This window comes from Bombina bombina, chromosome 5, assembly GCF_027579735.1.
Source record: "Bombina bombina isolate aBomBom1 chromosome 5, aBomBom1.pri, whole genome shotgun sequence".
NCBI classification, from domain to species: Eukaryota; Metazoa; Chordata; class Amphibia; order Anura; family Bombinatoridae; genus Bombina; species Bombina bombina.
The window spans coordinates 810,986,287-811,003,990 of record NC_069503.1 but is presented as its reverse complement, the minus strand read 5'-3'; the positions used below and the strand labels follow the sequence as shown (position 1 = coordinate 811,003,990).

The window sequence follows — 17,704 nt, the reverse complement described above, 5'->3', positions numbered from 1 at the left end:
TTAGACCATGCAAAATATTACACAATATTACATAACTGCAAACAAATTTCTATTGATGCTGCAATTCAAATTTAAATATCTCCCAAACAGGCAGTTAAGTATAATGTACTTTTTTGCAGGGCACTGACTACAGCTATGTGAGAGAGATTGGTGAATAGCAAGCCATGGCAGCAAATAGGGATAATTCATGCCAGCGTTTCGTGCTGTCACCACTCAGAGTGAGAATGAGAGCTGACAGTCATGCTAGTTAGTGTGTTGCCGCTGACCGGTATTATATGGGCCGCCCATAACCTAACTATCCCATGATAAGGACAGGTTGCAATTGCATAAATATATACATACTTTTTTTGCGAATGATTCATTGTAATGAATATGTTTATGATTATGTGACATAATCATAAACATAATCATTACAATTATTTATTCTCAAAAAAAAATTGTTGAAAAAAAAAAATGAGGTTGTGGTGGGGGGTCTAAAATACTGCACGGCCTACTGACATTCAGTCTGGGCCTGCCCAAAAAGATGATAGGCAAAGAAGATTTGTTAAATGTGAAAAAAAAAAACACAAATACATGTCAGAAGTTTGGCATTGCACCCCCCAAACAAGCTAACAAACCTATGCATAGGTGGTATCACTGTACTCAGTGATGTTGATGAACACATATTGGGGTCTTCTTTTGGCAGTAACACATAACAGGAGCTGAGAATCCATGCCTAAAGTACAATGTGTGTGAAAAATAACACAAAAAAATGACTGCCCAATAGTTTGACAAAGACTGGTGGTTGATTTAGTGCATGTCTAATTATCAAAAATATATGGTTTGATGGGGGTAAATTACATTGGCTGGCTTCAGAAATGTCCCAAATTGGACATGCGTGCATTGGATATGAAAATTCCAAGTTGAAAAATTGGAATGCGTCCCTAAAAATAAGGCCTTTTAGCCCCCTGAGAACCTGACACACCTATACATGGGTGGTATCGCTATACTCAGGAGATGTTCCTGAACACATATTGGGGTGTTTTTTTGGCAGTAACCCTTAACATTCTCAGTAAATATATTCTTAAATTGCTCTTTTGTCAAAAAATCACCACTATTTTTAAACTTTGGCATAGATTGGTGGTAAAATGGTTGCATGAAAAGAGTCAAAATACCCCAAGTTTAATATCTTAGGTTGTCTTTTAAAAAATATATACATGTGAAGGGTTATTCAGGAATTCCCGAAAGATATCAGTGTTACAATGTAACTATCGCTAAATTTGAAAAAAAAAAAAAAATGGTTTGGAAATAGCAAAGTGCTACTTGTACTTATTGCCCTATAACTTGCAAAAAAGCAAAGAACATGTAAACATTGGGTATTTCTAAACTCAGGACAAAATTTAGAAACTATTTAGCAAGGGTGTTTTATGGTGGTTGTAGATGTGTAACAGATTTTGGGGGTCAAATTTAGAAAAAGTGTGTTTTTTTTCAATGTTGTCAACATATTTTATACTTTTTTTTAATAGTAAATTATAAGATATGATAAAAATAATGGAATCTTTAGAAAGTCCATTTAATGGTGAGAAAAATGGTATATAATATGTGTGGGTACAGTAAATGAGTAAGAGGAAAATTACAGCTAAACACAAACACAGCAGAAATGTAAAAATAGCCCTGGTCCCTAACGGTCAACAAATGGAAAAGTTGTCTGGTTACAAATGGGTTAAACAACTTTCCTATTCACTTTCATTATCTAAATGTGCACAATCTTTTTATATGAACACTTTCTGAGGCACCAGCTCCTACAGAGCATTGGAAAAATTCACAGAATATATGTTTATGCATTTTGTGATTGGCTGATAGCTGGCACATGCTACATTTGTAAGGAAAATGTAATTAATTTTAAAAATTGTAGAAAAAAATCTATTACTCATCTTAAAGGGACATTCCAGCCTAAAATTTAATCCACATGGATGCATTTCAGTTTTAAATAGATTTTTTTTTAAATACATGCATTAGCACAAATGCTTCTAATAAAAGGTAAAGCTTTTTCAAAAAGTGTATTTAAGTATGCACCGTGCACCAGCATTTTAAACACAGCACTTGCTCAGAGAACCTAAGGTGCTTGTACCTTGATACAAGCCCCACTGGTGCTCTGAGAAGCTGCAGTGTTTAAAATGCTGGTGTACTAAGAATATTTAGCTATGCTTCACATGCACGTGCAGAGAACATTTTTAACACTAAAACAGTGATAACTGTCTAGAAACATGTTTGCCAACCCATATATATTGCAAATATGTTTCTATTCCAAGTAGTAACTCTTCTATGTTCATTTAAATTGTTTTGCTGGGATGTCCAAATGAAGTGCTTCGGCAACCCTAGTGTTTAGTGATCTGCATAGTTCTTACCTAAGAAACTTCTTTATGAAATATAAACTTTTTGAAAACGTTTGTATTATTTTGTGTAATTACAAAAGAGAAGATGTATATATGTTTGTCCACTGGCTTTTATTTCAGTCAAAATGTGAGCATACACCCCAAGGTGCAGATTTAACAAGCTCTGTATCGCCCCCTATGCCTCTGTTTCCGCACGAGCTTCAGGCTCGCCGGAAACAGGAGTTAACTCTGAGGCAGCGGACAGCAATCAGCCTGATGGGATACGATCGGGTTTATTGACACCCCTTGCTAGCGGCCGATTGGTCTCGAATCTGCAGGGGGCGGTATTGCACAAGAATTTCCCTAGAAATTCTTGTGCAATGATAAATATTTATCGATGTGTGGGGGACATGCACATTGATAAATCTCCCCAAGTGTTAACACTTTCTCATTTTTGTGGGAATTAACAGCTGAGCTCTGAATCGAACAGAATACAGAATGCAACAGGAACTTCTTTAGGGAACTACATATAACCTTTTCCATATCACAATCCCTTCAATCAGTGCACTGCAACTCAATCATCACAATTTCCTGGTCTTTACTAACAGGAAGCTCATGTGATGCGGAAGGTCTCCCTAATGGTTCAATGAACATGCAGGGACCCTATCTATAACTATATGTATCAATAATTGTTCATTTTGATCCCATGTTTTCTAACACAACACATTAAAAACAGAAAATACGAGTGCAACTTGCAGCACCCTCCTAAACATTTTTGTTAGAACTATATTGGTAGCAATAAAGTTATTACAAAAGAGGATGAATGCAGAACACTCCTTAAAAGGTGTGGCCAACAATGGGCGGAGACGCGTGTTGTGTGCGGAGTGACGTCACCATTACTGTCACTCCTGCCGCTGACGTGCTCGGTTGCTGCAACAGTGCTGTGTCGAGTCAGCGGTGACCCGGCTACGGAGGGGGAGGAGGAAAGAGTCGTACAGACACCTGCGTCTGTCGTCACCTCTCCGTCTTGTTAACCTGCATATCAACTGTTCTGTCTTTTCAAGGCCTGTTCACTAGTGTGCCCTCTGCTAGGTGCATGTGGCAGCAGCAGCCGGTGGAGCCATCATGTCAAAACACGAGCAAATTCTCATCCTCGACCCGCCCATCGAGCTCAAATTCAGAGGTGAGGGTCAGGGAGAATGTTATTATGGTGAAACTGAGGGAGGATTTCGAGATGGAAGCCTTCTGCAGGGAAACCGTTGCACACCCTCTTTGGCTGTGTGACATGACGTGTAGCTCCCCTGTCAACGTGTGTGTGTATATACAGTATCATAATAATTGGAAGGAATGCTTCGTGGTGCTATTGGCATATAGCCTGTTGATTAAGGCAGGCGGACTACTTTCGTCCATTCATTGTGTGAGATTCTATATGATTGTGTATATATGTGTGAGAGAAAATTGACAACTAGGCTCAATTTTAAAGTTTTTTTTTTTTTTTTTAAACCAAAATCTTTACCAGATGAAACCTTAGCTCTTATAATTCCACGTAACTTTAAAATATTTGGTAAAACTCTTTCTCTATGCAATGTATCTGTGCTGTAGGAGCTATAATATCTTTAAAAATGATATTGATGGTAAAAATTTTATTTTTGTGCTGAAGATCGGATAACAAATTATTATCTTTTACTAGGGAGATTAGCTGCCCCCCCCCAAAAAAAAAAACTCAACAAAACAAACTTGCTTGTCCTCTGTGTTGGAACAAGCCTTTTTTTTTGTTGTTGCTATTTTTGAGTTATAGTGTAGAAAAACTATACATGTAACTGAAACTTTATGTTGACACACTCTTTAGAATCTGACACCTGTCACCCTTAGAATCTGGAATGAATAAGAAATGTATGTGTTGGCATGGGGCCTTACAGTCACAAAAAAATTAGATATGTTTTTAATATACACACTATATTTATGTGTTAGTTTAAAACTAACTTCATAAACTACTGTGTATGCTAACATGTTTCATAGTGATTACTACAGCCAGGATGTTTTGTAGTGCATTGACCCTAGTAAACAGACATGTTGGTCATTGATCAGGGATTTCTGTTAGGGGTTCACAGAAATATAGAACCAGTGAGCTTTTATAAAACAGCAAGTTCAAATGTAGAGCTAAAGCTTAGTTGAAAAATGTTTAGAAGCAGGCGTAAAATTTTAGCTTAGTCTTCATTTATTTTTCAAGCCAGCCATTTTGTCAGATTATTTGGAAGATGATGGATTTTTTTTTTTTATATTAGTTTGTCTGAACTTATGATCTGTTATGTAAGCTGTGTGATTAGTATGTAAAAGTCATGAATAAGGATAGAAATAAATTAATGAAATGAATAAAAAGTACACAATCTTAACTGTAGCCCTTTCAGCTGCTCTTACGGTATGCCATAGCATTGCTTCAATGTTGAAAATTGATGCTGCAAAAGATCTAGAGGTTGCAGGGAGAGGCATCGCTACTGAAATAGTCCATGACAACTCGCTTCTTCCCTCCTTTAACTTTCAAAATAAAAGATAATAGTGGTGCCTAAACCAGTTTAATAATATAAACGGTTAAAAAAACAAATGAAAAATAAATAAATGTGGGCCTGATATTAGTGTACTGAAGTGAGTAAAAGCCGTTAATATACGTGTTTCATCCTAAATGTTGGCCACTAAAAGAAAACCGGGTTATGTGAAAAGCATGTGTTAGAATCCTAACTTATCTTGGGATGAATAGATCATTTAAAGGGACAGTCAAGTCCTAAAAAAGCTCATGTTTCAAATAGGGCATGGGATTTTAAACAACTTTCAGTTTACTTTTATCACCAATTTTGCTTTGTTCTCTTGGTATTCAAAGTTGAAAGCTAAACCTAGGAAGTTCATATGCTAATTTCTTAGACATTGAAGGCCGCCTCTAATCTAAATACATTTTGATAGTTTTTCACCACTAGAGGGCATTAGTTCATGTGTTTAATATAGATAACATTGAGCTCATGCACATGAATTTACCATGGAGACTGCTCCGATTAGCTAAACTGCAAGTCTATCAAAAGAAATGAAATAAGGGGGCAGTCTGCTGAGGCTTAGATACAAGGTAATTACAGAGGTAAAACGTCTATAATTAAATAACTGTGTTGGTTATGCAAAACTGGGGAATTGGTAATTAAGGGATTATTTATCTTTTAAAACAACAAAAATTCTGGTGTTGACTGTCCCTTTTAGGTTTTCAGCTTCACAATATTGGCCTCTCCTCATCTGTATCAGAGGTAAGATAAACGGATGTTCTAGAATGGAGTACACCTTGCCATTTTCCTTTTCTATCCCAAAAAATATTCCTGCCAGCTAGACGTTCATTTAGGTTTTTGCCTTCAGGTTTCTTCACTTTTTGTTTATTTGCATATGCAGAACTACAGCTCTACTTTTTTTTTTGTTGAAATGTTGAATTTCCAGTTGGGCTTGCATATTTACTACTCAATTGTTTATATAATTACAGTAGAAATGTGGCACTAACAAGTGTTTGTAGATAAACATCTTATGTTGCATTCATTAATAAGCTACAGTACCTGCCTCTAGTTGTGCAGTTAACATGTTTACAAGCACTGTAAACTTAATCCAGTGACGGGAAAGGTGTCTTTATGCCATCTATTTGGTTCTCATCCTGAGTTCATTCATGAACAAGATAGCATGTACCTTACTACACAGCATATATTTCCAAACAACTTCCTTTACTTTATAAATCTGTTCCCCCATAACTTTCTCTAAGCCTCTAAACTGGACAGTGAACCAGGTAGCTACGTCTGTCCTGTAAATTTGATGCTCTCAGAAACAGGGTCCTTCTCCTGTTTTATGCACCTGATTTTTTCTCTTACAATTAATGTGTCATTTATTTTAAGCCTGATGAAACATGGTTGGATGAGAAAGGCACTGCTAGCACTTTATATTTTAATAAAGTTGGATGAGAAAGGCATTGCTAGCACTTTATATTTTAATAAAGTAAGTTGTTCCACTTGCTGCCAGACCTCTTTTTATAAGCCACTGAACTATTTTTTGGACTATTGGGAGTTCAAGCCTGACCGGGTATCAGTCTGCTGGGTGACTGTTTGATCCCAGCTTGCCTCTAGTGCACCAAGGGAGGTGCCTCACCAAATGTGAGTATATTTATATTCATATTACTGCTTCATTGTTTCGACAATACTAGGCCATATTGGTGTTGTATCTGTTTATACCTACTACAGATTGCTGATCAGCCATTGGAGATTAGTCTGCTGGGTGACTGTATTGATCCCAGTCCGTGTCTTCTACACCACTAGGGGTGTCTCACCAAATGTGAGTGTGTTATTACACTATTAATATCTTACATACCTCACCACACAATATTGGGCCATGTGGCGCTTCTGTCTTATGTTGTTTACAGATATATGATCCAGGATCTTGACCTTGATCCTCTCACAGATAGCTGCCTTGACCCCCTAATTTCTTCCATATCCACAGGACATCATGTCTGGCCACTTGGGACTTATTACTATTTTATATTTATCGTTATACTGTTATTCTATATCCTATTTCTCACTTATTGTTTTATATGATCTGGTCATACTAACCATATTTCTTCACATTGTTAATATATTTATTGCTGTGTTAAACATTTTGTGGTTTGCCAAGGGCACCCCCTATACATTTTTTCTTTTTATTGATGATTATAATGCCCAAAGATCTATATGTGTGTGTGTGTATGTATAAAGTTCCATTAGCTGTTTAAATATTGACAAAATAAGTGTAAAATTTTAGTGTCTATAAAACAGTGGAAGCTGCCATGTTACCATCTCTGCTCTGGCCAATTAGAGACATTTATAAATAGGTCATTAGAGTTTGCAGCCAATGACTTTGTGGAATATGTGTATTGCACTTCCATTTCTAACAGGTACTAAAAGCTCACAATTTCAGAATGGAATTACAGGAAAGGGGACAAAATAAACAATGAAAGTATATTGCAGAGTTTGTTTTAGCTATATAATTTATCATTTTATATTGCTATCTCAGTGTTGAATGTCCCTTTGCATATAGTTGCAATCGCACTAAAACATTAATCATTCTTTGTTGTGGCCTGTAATAGGTACTGCTTTAAAGTCATATTTGAGACATAGGGGCCTATTTATTAAATGCCTGTCTGACATGATCTGACTAGTGGATCCTGTCCGACAGACATCGCTGAATGCGGAGAGCAATACGCTCTCTGCATTCAGCATTGCACCAGCAGCTCTTGTGAATTGCTGGTGCAACGCCTCTTCCTGCAGATTTGCTGTGTGCTTATTTCAAGATCTCATCCTTAAAACAGAAGCAACTAGCATAATTTAACTTTTTGATCCTTTTTATATAATGGGATGTGGAGAAAACACTCCAAATAGTGTGGCACATCATTTATTCCTTTACAGAGCTAAAAGTATTTTGAGGAACGTATTTAAAGGGCCATGATACCCAAATGTTGAAACACTTGAAAGTGATGCAGCATAGCTGTAAAAAGCTGACTAGAAAATATCACCTGAACATCTCTATGTAAAAAAGAAAGATATTTTACCTCAAAAGTTCCTCAGTAGCCACATCCCATTGTAAAGGACTTTAAGCAGCAAATCAGTATGTCTGTCCTGGGACAGCTAAGGGAGTGAGCTTTGTGAACTCTCATCTTATTTCCCTATTCAGTTTAAGGAAGTTTACTATGAAATCTCATGAGATCACAGTAGAAGAGTTCATGACCTCAGCACTGTTGATGCTGATTGGCTGCTGTTCATTTCATCATTTTTATATTTTTTTTTACCTGCAGTTGAGTATAACTTTTTACACAACTTACTCTGCTGAGCAGAGGAGATTATGAGGTAAGATATCTTCCTCTTTTACATAGAGATGCTCAGGTGATATTTTCTTGTCAGCTTTTTACAGTTATACTGCACCAGTTTCAAGTGATTTAGCATATGGGTATTATGTCCCTTTAAGTATTGTGCAAAAAAAAAGTTAAAGGGATGTTTAAGCTCAAAATTTTCTCTATGCATACAAAAGAGTATAAATTAAACATGTACTTGACAAACACACCACAATAAGCATGGACTGTAGTTTAGTAAGTACCACCGAAACATCTGTTTTTAAAAAATAAAAAAAATCATCGAACACATTTTAAATAAAGAGCAGACAAATCCCCAAACAACTATCATCCTTTTTTAGTAAAAAGCAGCTCAATTCTATAGCGCTAGGTATGACATGGATTCCTGGTTAAAAAGAAATAGATATGTAATACATGTGTATGCTAACAGGGTTATCCTCTACCTCCTGGTTCTTGTTTGGAGCCTAAATTTGATATCGGTTTATAATCATTTGTATTAAAAGGGATACTAAAATAAATTATATATAACTATTTTGAGTGCTGGAATAAACTACAGTATATGACTCCCAAGATTGACTCCCTAGATTCTAGGTAATTCTTAGCTTTATAATTATCACTCTATAAGATCTTTATCTAAATGAGTTTCAGTTTACATTTTTACCTAAATTTAATTTTGAAAGTGTGCAGAGAAAATGTTAAATGCTTACTTGGACATTCTGCTTGAGTGAAAATGTAGTTATTTGGTTGCAATGTAATGTGTTAAAATATAGGATTTGTGTTTAATAAATGTAGCCATATTCGGTATGAATTTAATTCAGCGATCAGAACATTATGCCAGGGGTCGACAAATCTGTTTTAAATTTTGGAGACAGTAAGAATATTTAGGAGCCAGACAGCGGTATTTTGTATAGATATATATGGAGAATGACCCAAAATGTTAGGAGCCAGCGGTAAAATTTTAGGCGCCAGTGGCTCCCTGGGTTTTTTGAGCCCTGCATTATGCATTCCTTTGATAACTGTTGAACTGCACATTGTAGTGTTGGTTACTGCTAGTGGCAGCCATGTTGCTGCTACCAATTGCTCTTTGTGTGTGATTAAAATGGAGCTGCACAAAAAGGTACCAAAAGTTCCCAAGTAATAGCAAAACTTTCTTTGAAAATTGCTATACCATAGTAACAACTGTATCTTATGGCTTTTGACACTATATTTAAGCTGGTCACTATACCTACCTCCTTTTTTTTTTTCCCCCTTCCTGACACCCAGTGACCTTATGTCAAATCCTTACACCATCCTCAAGGCAGCCTAAATCTCAGGTCAGGCAATCAAAAATTACGCTGCTGGAAACAGCATATCCTTAGATGGTTATAGTAGTGACCAGCCAGAAGGATCCACTCAGTTTATTGACATGCAGATAGCACAGACATTAAATGTTTTGTCTGAAAAACAGTTGTTCAAATTTAAGCTTTTTCTAAAGGAATTCTGCTTAAGTGTTTGTCAGCTGCTCCATTTCAAGTGTTTGTTTGAGATCTAGCCCTAATATGGAAAACTGTGTTTATTAAAAAAAATAAATAAAAAAAAAAAATAATAATCTGAGGCTAAAAATCTCCATTTTATAATAATAAAAGCCCCTCTATATTTGTATGACTGTGTGTGTTGGAAATGGTTAACTGAAAATTGCCTATGTTTTTAACCTCAAACCTGGCCCTTCTCCCCCCCCCGACAAGTTCAATGCAGCCATTAAAGGGACACTGAACCCAATTTTGTGTTCTTTCATGATTCAGATAGAGCATGCAACTTTCTAATTTACTCCTATTATCAAATTGTCTTCATTCTCTTGCTATCTTTATTTGAAAAAGAAGGCATCTAAGCTTTTTTTTTTTTTTTGGTTTAGAACTCTGGACAGAACTTGCTGATTGGTGGATAAATTCACCCACCAATAAACAAGGAAAACCCAGGTTGTTCACCAAAAATGTGCTGGCATCTAAACTTACATTCTTCAATTTCAAATAAAGATACCAAGAGATTGAAGAGAATAAAGAACATTTGATAATAGGATTAAATTAGAAAGTTGCTTAAAGTGAAGGTAAAGTTACATGCTTCACTATCCTTAGTTAAATAGTTCATGTAAAATCAATAGTAGTTTCATTCATGATTTTTTAGAAAGTTCGTTCTAAATACATTTTTTATCAGCAATGAAATATAATTTTTGACAAGTTACAATTCAACCCGTGTTTTTTTTTTTTTTTTTTTTTTTTTTTATTTTAGGTCCTGATCACGTTGTGTGATCTTGCAATTGACTTTCTGGCCGTTAGGCGGCCGGGCAGCTACGTCATTAGACTATAGATCGATTTGCGCATGCGTGACATTTTTTATGCCTTAAGTTGCGCGTTCCCGATGCGCGCATGCGCCTACCTGGTTTCTGTAGTAAACAGAAATTACCATGGATACGTCAATTTTTCTGCACACTGATTGGATAATGCTGACATCTTTTATCGAGTGTATGAATATTTATGACCCTGAGTAAACGGCATTGTAAGAGGTTTACGGGTCTCTCTGCTTGCAGTTATATTCTTTAGTTACATATAATATATTGACTAAACGAGAATTTATATGTTTGGGTGAAATGAAGGTCTCTTTCCATTTTATTACCAATCAGAGCGATAGGCGGGGTTGATATAAAAGCAAGCGGTAAGGCGGCATTTGTGGTTGGTTTCTCTGGCTGTATTTCCGATTGTTGAGCAGAGAGATGGATGAAGCAAACTTGCCAGTGCCTGAGCAGCACGGGTATCTGAGGACTGCGCGGTATTCATGTTCAGTGCTAGGAGACTCCCTCAGCGTGTGCACAGAAGAGCAGAGCCTCGGCGATGTAGTCTGCCTGAGTGAGTGCTGCCGAGTGCTGAAGTTATCGCAATGCCTTACACTTAGAATGCAATTCATTACAGTTTCATCATATTGAAAATTCTCAGACAAAGCTATTTTTGTTCATGGATAAAACTATTGATAACACAATAATGTTGTCAATCGTTTTATCCATGAACAAAAATAACTTTGTATGATTGAGAATTTTCAATATGATGAAACTGTAATGAATAGCTGAATTGCCATTGGAGGGGCAATGCGCTCGGTGCTTGTGAACGCGCATTGCAGCTATGTATAGAGTGGTTGGGAAGTGGAAGGTGGGTGGAGCGTGCTAGATAACGGTAGGAATTATAAGTCTAAGAATAAAACTGTTAATATTTTTTTTTTTTTTTTTTTAAATATAGCAATCTGGATATGTTAATGACATACAATGCCTGGATGTGTGGTAAACCATGTAACTTCACCTTAACTTTAAAATTGTATGCTCTATCTGAATCATAAAAGAAAAAAAAATTGGGTTTAGTGTCCCTTTTAACATTTTGAATCACCTAAACCATACAGCTACATTAAAGTGAATGTAAATTTTGATGCTAAAGTGCCCGTTTTTTAAAAATTTGATTAAAAACAGGGGCACTTTAATTCATCAAAATTTACATTTCACTCGTGTTGTAAAAAAATACTTTTAAAACTTGACAGCAGCTCCAGCTTCCTCCGGTCTTCGCAAGCCATTTCTGACGTCAGAAATGATAGGTCATCCTCCAATCACGGCTCCCCCCCCCCCCCAGAGGAATCAGTGTCTGATTCAACACCGTGGTTGGAGGAAGCCGGATTCCTCATTTTAGATCCAGGAAGAGGCTTTGCAACGGGTGGAGGAAACTGGATTGGCTGTCAAGATTAAAAGGTAAGTATTTTTTTCACAACACGAGTGAAATGTACATTTTGATGAATTAAAGTGCCCCTGTTTTTAATCGAATTTTTAAAAACCGGCCACTTTAGCATAAAAATTTACATTCACATTAAAGGTTTGATCTCCACCTGTTGCAGTTTAATAAGGATCAGAGAGGTGTTTCTGAGCATGTGCATAAATTAGGAACCACAAAACCAGTCCCCCCCCCCCCCCCCCCCAAAAAAAAAAAGTCTGAAAGCAGAGTGCCAGAGCATAACTGCCCTCTCCTGAAAAGTACACGTGCAGTTTTAAAAAAATGTAAGCATTTTGGCATCCTTGTATATTGAAGTAGAAATGTGCCTTAACGTTTGTTAACTTTGTTTTCTCTTCTGGCCTGACATGAATTTCACCTTTTGGCCAATCATCTATGGAATAAGTCTAGGTCTTCATTGTCTTCACACTAGCTTTTTCAGCGTTGACACTGGTTATGTCTACACAACTTGAGAATTTTACATGCTTGATTTGTTTTTTTCAGTATGGCAAATTAACAAAAAAAGTGATATCTGTCTAAAAATGTCTTATACAGGTATATTTCGGGTTTAGTTTGTAAGGCCGTTCAAATAAATACATTCACTAATATATTTAGGAACAAAGCAATGTATTGAATTTGTAGTCCAGTGTTTCTCATCTGCGGTCTTCAAGTATCCCCAACATGCCAGATTTTCACAGAGCACAGGTGAAATAATCTGATCAGTAACCATGGTTACTAACCTGCTCTCACCCATCAGCTGATTATTTCACTAGTTCAGCTGTAATGAAAATCTGGTATGTTAAAGGGACATTCCAGCCACATTTTTTCTTTTATGATTTCGAAAGAGAATGCAATTTTAAACATCTTTCTAATTTACTTATATTATCTAATTTGTTTTATTCTCTTGATATTCTTTGATTAAAAGCATATTTAGATATGCTCACTAGCTGCTGATTGGTTGCTGCACATAGAAGCATCATGTGATTGGCTCACCATGTGCATTGCTTTTTCTTCAAATAAGGATATTTAAAAAATGAAGCAAAATAAATTATGGAAGTAAATTGTAATGTTGTTTAAATTTATATTCTCTATCTGAATCATGAAAGAAAGATTTTGGGTTTAGTGGCCCTTTAAGGGTACTTGAGGACTTTGGTTGGGAAACACTGATGTAGTCTGACAAACTTCCTTAGAAATCTAAAGCCAAATTAAAAACTTAGTAACAAATTTGAGGTTCCAGGTGTGCTTTAAGGGAGAAATAAGTGTGTACAGTGTTTCCTTTATATTTGCAGCTTCTCATTTATATCTTTTTATCTAATTGGCTCAGATAAACAAAACTAAATGCTTTCTCAAAAGGTTTGTGCCTGTACTGCAAAACAATCTAAATTGTGACAATAATATTAGTTTTTAAATTCTTATAGAACGTGTATTTTACATGCAGATTCTTTACAATGCAGTAGTTTCTGATGGCGATTAAATAACATTTTTACTCGCCAGAAACAGCCAATGGTCTGCCCCTGACCACCTTATCTTCTAAAGCAGTGTTTCTTAACCGCAGTCCTCAAGTACCCCCAATAGTCCAGGTTTTCATTATAGCTGAGCTAGAGCACAGGGGAAATTATCAGCTGATCAGTAACCATGGTTACTAACCTGCTCTCACCCATCTAATTATTTAACCTGTGCACTGGTTCAGCTATAATGAAAACCTGGACTGTTGCTTGAGGACCGCGGTTGAGAAACTATGTTCTAAAGAATACAGTAAAATGCTAGAACCTCCTGTACAGCAGCATGCACTCTTGTGTCTGAAGTGAAAGGAGGTGTGTGTTGGATATTATGGAAGCAACTTCACAATGCAAATAGAACAGCAGTGGATAGCCACCAAAAGCAAGGCCTGAACTTTGCTTCTCACCTGGTTGCTGGCACATACATATGTGAATGGATTAGACTGAGAAGGGCAGAAGTCAATTTTGGGTAGACTACAGGTCACATTTTTTCTATTTTCCACAGTAATCTGGTGCCTAGCATTTGTCATTTATTTTCTTACCTCAGGTTTGTTTTGTTAGATGTGGGCTCATTAATAAGTTGTCATTCCTGGGGCTTTGTCCCTCAATAGGCGCTTGAGGGGTTAATGCCATGAATACACTGTGACATAGCAGTAGTATGATTATGCAGCCATATCTATTGTAGCATGCTATTGGGTTCCATGGGGAGCCGTGCTTACTCTTGCTCCCATGATGTCATCTTAGTAAAGAACTTGTCTTATTTTGAGCGTTTTCTTTTTTTTTTTTTTTTTTTTTTTTTTTTACAATTATTATTATTGTATTTATTTTTATTGATCAGAAGTTAGACTTACCTAGTTTAGAGTCAAAAAACATTGTCAATCCTTACCAAAAGGTTAGTTTGCAAAAGTAAAACCTTTGAGATATGGCTGTTTATTAGCCTTGCAATGCTATTGCTCATGTGCCCATAGCGAAAACTACTATAACAGTCTTTATGAAATTTATCACATATATGTAATATGTGTGTATTATTTACTGTTTTCTGCATTTTTCAACAATAGCAAAGTTTTAAAACTATAACATAACATTGTATTATGCAGGAACTAAAAATGTTTAATCAAAACAATCTTAGATCTAACTCTTCCCAAACTAGGTCAGATGACCTGGTATCCACAATCACACTCCTTCTTTGTCAGAAAGCTCTTAAAGTGAAGGTAAATTGTTCTTACTTGGAAGACGTTATTGCATCAATTAATAGTAGAAGAAGCTAATCGCTAACTTTATTTTACTATTCTTTAAATATTTTGACAGTTTTTATCTATATATAATTGCTTACGGTTTGCATGAAAACTCCTCCCAAGCACTACTTCCTGATTTTATTTGCTGTGACGTATAGAGCGGTCCCACCCGCTCTATACGGATCTCTAAAGCGCGTTCACGAGGATCGTCTCTAAAGCGCATGCGCAAATCGGCTAATTCTCACGCTACTGCGCATGCGATACACTAAAATCCAACAATGTAATGCGGGTCCGGAGCGTGCTTTGTTCTCAATCTGGATACTAAAAGTATAGCGCATGCGCATTTTAAAAAGGAGTCTTGTGACGTAGTTTGACGGCCACCTAACGGCCAGAATTTCAATTGGATGGTTTCAGAACGTGACCCAGGAAAAAATAAAGAAAAGAAAAATGGGTTGAATTGGCTAAGCTTATGAAATAGTTTGCTTACGGCTATAACTTAATTTAGAGAAAATTTCGAAAAAATTGATGAATGAAAGTCTTATTTATTTGGGACAAAGAATGTTATTCCGGATCATCAATTAGGTAACTTTACCTTCACTTTAAGCAGCCTGTGGGTGTATGTTTGGGTCATTATCCTGTTGAAAAATAAATGATGGCCCAACTAAGCTCAAATCATATGGGATGGTGTTTTGCTGCGAATTCTTAGTCGCCATGCTCGTTAATTTTTTTTAAAAGATCTCTTCACTTTTTCTGCATCTCACAAAGATCCTCTGGTTGGAACCAGAAATCTCAAATTGTGATTCATCAGATCAAAGGATAGATTGCCACTGTTCTGTTTTCCACTGTCTCCAATACCTGGCCTTCATTCATTTATGTGCAAGGGTTTTCAAACCTGTTCTCAGACCTCGCTAAATTAAGCACACGTGAAATCAGCTGATTAGTAAACATGGTTATTAACCTGCTCTCACCGAAGATAATCCTGAAAATATTGCCTTTTAGTGGCCCCAGGACAGGTTTGAAAACACACAACATAACTTGTCACAACATAACTGATGGGCATTACTTGTAAATGAGAGAAGGAATTCCACAAAATACTTATTAAAGGCACCAAATTACGATTTGTGCTTTTAAAATTATGATTTAATCATTGTGGTTTAAAGGTCTCCATCTCTGTGTGGTCATCATCCACACAATGCTTTTTTGCGTACGACAACTGTCTGCGTGGGGTGTTTTTTTCAGCACATCAGCAACCCCTTCACCTTGTTGCAATTGCCAGGGGCACTACAAGGCGGCTGAGGGTGTTGCATTGCTGGGGATTCCAGTCAGATCAAGAAGGTGGATTTTTTTGAAGTGAAACGTAATCTCTTGCTCTTTCAAACAGTGTGTTTTTTGGAGCTTAAAGTATAAGCATATTTATTTTTTAAAACTCACTTTATACTTTGAGGCTAGAGACTAGGGTTGCCACTTCAGCCATGTTTTCCTGGACACATGAGTTACACCAGTAGTGACCCTGGAAAGCACTATTCATGTTCCTTTGTGCACACCCTGCAGCACGTGTAACTCATAGTTGTCCAGGAAAACATGGCCAATGTGGCAACCCTACCAGAGACCCCCATGATCCCTTTTTTTCTATAAAGCCTTTAAATTAGTTTTAATAGCCAGGTGATCACTGTAGTAGTGTAGTTAAAATCTGGCTTGCAAAAATGTGAATTTATTTGAATAGTCTCATGGGAGCTACTACGCTCACATCAGTTTTATAAATATACTTAAAGGGACATCTTTCATGATACTGATAGAGCATACCATTTTAAACTACTTTCTAATTTACTTTGATTTTTAAATTTTCTAAGTTTTCTTGTTATCCATTGTTGAAAAGACAGAAAGTAAGTTCAGGAGTGTGTGTGTGTCAGAAGTTTTGCAACATTAGCAAGAGCACTAGATGGCAGCACTATTTACTGTTATGTAGTGCACAATACCTATCTAGATATCTCCAACAAAGAATAACAAGAGAACAAAGCACATTTTATAATAGAAGTAAATTCAAAAGTTGTTTCAAATTGTATGCTCTGAGTCATGATAGAAAAATTTTGGGTTTTATGTCCCCCCTTTTTTTTTTTTTAAGGCTCAAAAAAACCCTAAAGTAAAGCCTTTAAGGGACATGAAACCCAAATATTTTCTTTCATGATTTAGATAGAACATGTGATTTTAAACAACTTTCCAATTTATTTCTGTTATCTAATTTGTTTTGTTCTCTTGGAATCCTTTTGTTGAAGGAGCAGCAATGCACTACTGGTTTCTAAATGAACACATGGGTGAGCCAATGACAATCAGTGTTTATATGCAGCCACCAATCAGCAGCTAGAACCTAGGTTCTTTGCTGCTCCTGAGCTTACCTATATAAACTTTTCAGCAAAGGATAAGAGATAAGCACATTAAATAATAGATGTAAATTGGAAAGTTGTTTAAAATTGTATTTTTTACTGAATCGTGAAAGGAAAAATATTGGGTTTCATGTCTCTATGTATTAATAACCAGGAGATCTCCCCTGTTGGTATGACAAACAGTTGGATGTAATGTCTGTACTTTGCTTACTATAAATTATAGACTTTTTAATCGCAACAAGGTTATGTTTGCATTTCTTCTTAAATTTTAATTGTTTTAATAGCCAGGTGATCACTGTGGTAGTAGTATGGTGTGAATAAGTGTGCATTTGAGTAAAGGCTCATGGGAGCCCCTATGTGCACCCCAAAGTTAAATAACTATACCCTTAAGCTCTAATTCATGAGGAAAACACATTATTTTGATAGTTTAGAAAAAATATGCAATTGCTTACAAACTTTTTTTTTAAATTAAAATTAATAAAATATACATTGTATTAAATTGTATTGTCACTTTATGATATATACATTGTGATATATGGGGTTTTACCAACCCTGCAACAGTCACCAGT

At 36.2% G+C, this 17,704-nt stretch overlaps 1 protein-coding gene across 1 annotated transcript in view; it reads left to right on the top strand.

The window, feature by feature from the left end:
• Positions 1–2,974: 2,974 nt before the first annotated feature.
• Positions 2,975–17,704, top strand: part of VAPA (VAMP associated protein A) — a 208,146-nt gene continuing 193,416 nt past the window's right edge. Inside the window, exons 1-2 of the mRNA XM_053715860.1 lie at positions 2,975–2,983; positions 3,447–3,537. Of these exons, the coding sequence (XP_053571835.1) occupies positions 2,975–2,983; positions 3,447–3,537 (100 nt within the window). The remainder of the gene's footprint in view (positions 2,984–3,446; positions 3,538–17,704) is intronic.